This window comes from Crassostrea angulata, chromosome 7 (genome assembly GCF_025612915.1).
Source record: "Crassostrea angulata isolate pt1a10 chromosome 7, ASM2561291v2, whole genome shotgun sequence".
NCBI classification, from domain to species: domain Eukaryota; kingdom Metazoa; phylum Mollusca; class Bivalvia; order Ostreida; family Ostreidae; genus Magallana; species Magallana angulata.
The window spans coordinates 1,360,567-1,364,801 of NC_069117.1; the positions used below are offsets into that span (position 1 = coordinate 1,360,567).

Sequence of the window (4,235 nt, forward strand, 5' to 3'; positions counted from 1 at the left end):
CTGTTCCGTCCGTCCGTCCGTCCGGACAAACACACACACACACAGATGGACGCCGAACACACACAGCTCAGGTTAGCTTAATGTTTCACCTTTTTTCTTAATTGTTGTAGTCGAGAAATTGTTCTGGTGTATTTGTTATCTACATCCTATTAGCCTTATTGGCACATTAGAAATCATTCACCTTTATAGATATAATTGGAAACAATTATGTCGGTAAAAGTCACTATAAAAACACATGTATCAACAGCTCATTGCTTCTTATCAATTAACACTTTCCTTGCAAAATGTATATATTCTACAATATTTATAAAACATCATTTCAGCGAGATAACAAGAATTAGAATGGCATCTTACACTGGTGAATCTTCTGTCATCACTCCGCTAAGTACAAGGTAAGAAAAAGAGACTGTATGGGAGTGGTATTGTAAATATGGTCAGCCCAGTATAACTAACCGCATGCTTACTGAATTAAGTTTTCTTCAGCAGTGACCCACTGTAAAGGTTGTAAACATCGGATGGTTCATGGTTTGTTACAGCACTGTCTTTATGTTTACTTTAGATTTTAAAATGTAACTCTTGTAGCTGTATACTGTTAGACTGTGATGTAGCGATGGTTTAGCTAACTGGTATAAATTACAGTTTGTTTTGTAAATTATCACGTGTGCGTTAGTTGCTTATACTGTCTGGTTGTCTCCCATTTTTTTGACATATGATAAATTGATGCATATGATGTTATTTATTTGAATGCTTGATGGCAATACGATGCATAAAAATGAAAGAAACGACTAATTCTACACAAGTAAATTCAGAGCTCTAGGAATAATGTGCATAATGTTGTTTTTCAGTCTCTGCACTATATGTCATTTTAAAATTATCTCCGAGGAGTTTGTAAGGCTACCAGATGGAAGACCGTATCATAGATTATGCTTACGTCAGGGAAACATTTGTCAGACTTTACCAAAAGATGGATGCTCTGGAGAGCAAGTTGAAGAAAGTAACATAGAAAAAGAAAACTCCAGTCGTCACTTTCCCGAAGTGGAAAGTCCAAGTCAACAAGTTACAACAGGTAGGTGTCTTAGTCAGTGTCAACAAGTTACAACAGGTAGGTGTCTTAGTCAGTGTCAACAAGTTACAACAGGTAGGTGTCTTAGTCAGTGCCAACAAGTTACAACAGGTAGGTGTCTTAGTCAGAGCCTACAAGTTATAACAGGTAGGTGTCTTAGTCAGTGTCAACAAGTTACAACAGGTAGGTGTCTTAGTCAGTGTCAACAAGTTACAACAGGTAGGTGTCTTAGTCAGTGTCAACAAGTTACAACAGGTAGGTGTCTTAGTCAGTGTCAACAAGTTACAACAGGTAGGTGTCTTAGTCAGAGCCAACAAGTTACAACAGGTAGGTGTCTTAGTCAGTGTCAACAAGTTACAACAGGTAGGTGTCTTAGTCAGTGTCAACAAGTTACAACAGGTAGGTGTCTTAGTCAGTGTCAACAAGTTACAACAGGTAGATGTCTTAGTCAGTGTCAACAAGTTACAACAGGTAGGTGTCTTAGTCAGTGTCAACAAGTTACAACAGGTAGGTGGCTTAGTCAGTGTCAACAAGTTACAACAGGTAGGTGTCTTAGTCAGAGCCAACAAGTTACAATCGGTTGGTGTCTTAGTCAGTGTCAACAAGTTACAACGGGTAGGTGTCTTAGTCAGAGCCAACAAGTTACAACAGGTAGGTGTCTTAGTCAGTGTCAACAAGTTACAACAGGTAGGTGTCTTAGTCAGTGTCAACAAGTTACAACAGGTAGGTGTCTTAGTCAGTGCCAACAAGTTACAACAGGTAGGTGTCTTAGTCAGAGCCAACAAGTTACAATAGGTTGGTGTCTTAGTCAGTGTCAACAAGTTACAACAGGTAGGTGTCTTAGTCAGTGCCAACAAGTTACAACAGGTAGGTGTCTTAGTCAGAGCCAACAAGTTACAACAGGTAGGTGTCTTAGTCAGTGTCAACAAGTTACAACAGGTAGGTGTCTTAGTCAGTGTCAACAAGTTACAATAGGTAGGTGTCTTAGACAGTGTCAACAAGTTACAACAGGTAGGTGTCTTAGTCAGAGCCAACAAGTTACAACAGGTAGGTGTCTTAGTCAGTGTCAACAAGTTACAACAGGTTACAACAGGTAGGTGTCTTAGTCAGTGTCAACAAGTTACAACAGGTAGGTGTCTTAGTCAGTGTCAACAAGTTACAACAGGTAGGTGTCTTAGTCAGTGCCAACAAGTTACAACAGGTAGGTGTCTTAGTCAGTGTCAACAAGTTACAACAGGTAGGTGTCTTAGTCAGTGCCAACAAGTTACAACAGGTAGGTGTCTTAGTCAGAGCCAACAAGTTACAACAGGTAGGTGTCTTAGTCAGAGCCAACAAGTTACAACAGGTAGGTGTCTTAGTCAGTGTCAACAAGTTACAACAGGTAGATGTCTTAGTCAGAGCCAACAAGTTACAACAGGTAGGTGTCTTAGTCAGTGTCAACAAGTTACAACAGGTAGGTGTCTTAGTCAGTAGCTATGAAGGTCACAAAGAGATATAGAAACAGTCAATAAGTCAGAGAAGGTTGAGATTCTAAATGAAACGTCAAAACACGGTGTCTCGAACTAACAGATGGTTGAGTTTTCTTGTAAATTGTAAAATAAGGTTGCGTTTCTTCGTCAAAATGTCACATACTATAGTAACATTTATTTTAAGATCAGAACGCCATAGAATGATGAAAAGTAGATACATGACAAAGAAATTAGTTTCAAGTCAAAAAGTCTTAAAACGATAAATTTCTCATCCAAAACGGCACAAACCATTGAGTTTCTTGAAGGATTTGTCACAAAAGAACGAGCTTCTCAGATAATTCATCACACATCATTGAGTTTCTTAGAGGTTAAGATTGAGTTTCTCAGGTTATATTAGATAAATATCGAAGTAGACATATGACAACAACATGTAAGGTAATAACTTTGATCTACCTATATATTTATGGGAAAGAAAGAGAGAAATTACGCAAGATACAAAAATATAGAACCTATATCATTATAAAAAAGCAAATAGATTTATTGCAATTATTTTTGATTGATATTTGGAAAGATGTCTTCTGTGATGAAATAAGTTTCAGACTTGATTTTAATCTTTGATCTTCAGACTAAGAGACTCGGACATGGCTCACTGGCAATCTTGTTTGTTTTCCTGCTGTGATTGTAAATAAAACATTCTCTCTCTCTCTCTCTCTCTCTCTCTCTCTCTCTCTCTCTCTCTCTCTCTCTCTCTCTCTCTCTCTCTCAATAATCAATTTAAATATTTGTTTTAGGACTTGAATACAATACCTCCACCCACACTTTTAAGCAGGAACACAGGATTCTGGCTGCCATTATGGATTTTGTTAAAAAGCGGTACGGCGGCATTGAGGTGAACAGACAATCTGTAAAAATCTTTGCCATGACCGACGATGATTTTGTTCTCTGAACAATTGAAATATTGCGAGATTTTGAACCAGTGTTTACATTCAGGAGATTGTGCGGCCATTATGTGCATTGAAGATAAACATGTACAAACATTTTCATATTTTGACAATAATTGTCGCCAGCTTTTAGCAGAAAAAAGCCAGTTCAAGAAATGTTTACATTTCTATTCTCAAATTCACAAGATGGTCGCACATCCCCCTTAACTGACTTTCAGTCTGGACTCTAGAAGGCATCGTGGCTTCTATAAATCTGGACCCCAACACAATGTTTTTATAGAAGCTGCATTCAAATTAAGTTCTTAGGGATTGAAATCTGTAAATTGTGATAATGACCACAAATGATCGAATACAGAGGAATATCCGGTCTTCTTGCTGAACAACAACAATCTGGATGCTATATATAAAACTATACTATATTTGTGTATCATGGTATATGTTTGAACATATTGGAATTAAATACAAACCAGAATTTTGTTATCGTCTACTGAAAACTTTTATAAATATACAATGTGTATATATATATATATATATGTGTGTGTGTGTGTGTGTGTGTGTGTGTGTGTGTGTGTGTGTGTGTGACTTATATAGATTACTGTAGAGATATATAATTAAAAATCTGATTCATATTAAGTCATACATGGATCTAGATTTGATAAGTAAAATCATTATGTTATAATGATTGAAATTTTAAAATAGCTGTAAATTCTCTGCGCTAATGTTGACATTCGCGATTCCGTGGGTCGTTTTGCAAAGCGTCAT

General features: G+C 37.1%; 1 protein-coding gene across 1 annotated transcript; it reads left to right on the forward strand.

The window, feature by feature from the left end:
- Positions 1-325: 325 nt before the first annotated feature.
- Positions 326-3,937, forward strand: LOC128157268 (uncharacterized). The gene is made up of 3 exons (XM_052819734.1): positions 326-392; positions 846-1,066; positions 3,324-3,937. The coding sequence occupies exons 1-3, from the start codon at positions 343-345 to the stop codon at positions 3,476-3,478; spliced, it is 426 nt and encodes a 141-aa protein (XP_052675694.1). The 5' UTR covers positions 326-342; the 3' UTR covers positions 3,479-3,937.
- Positions 3,938-4,235: the final 298 nt, after the last annotated feature.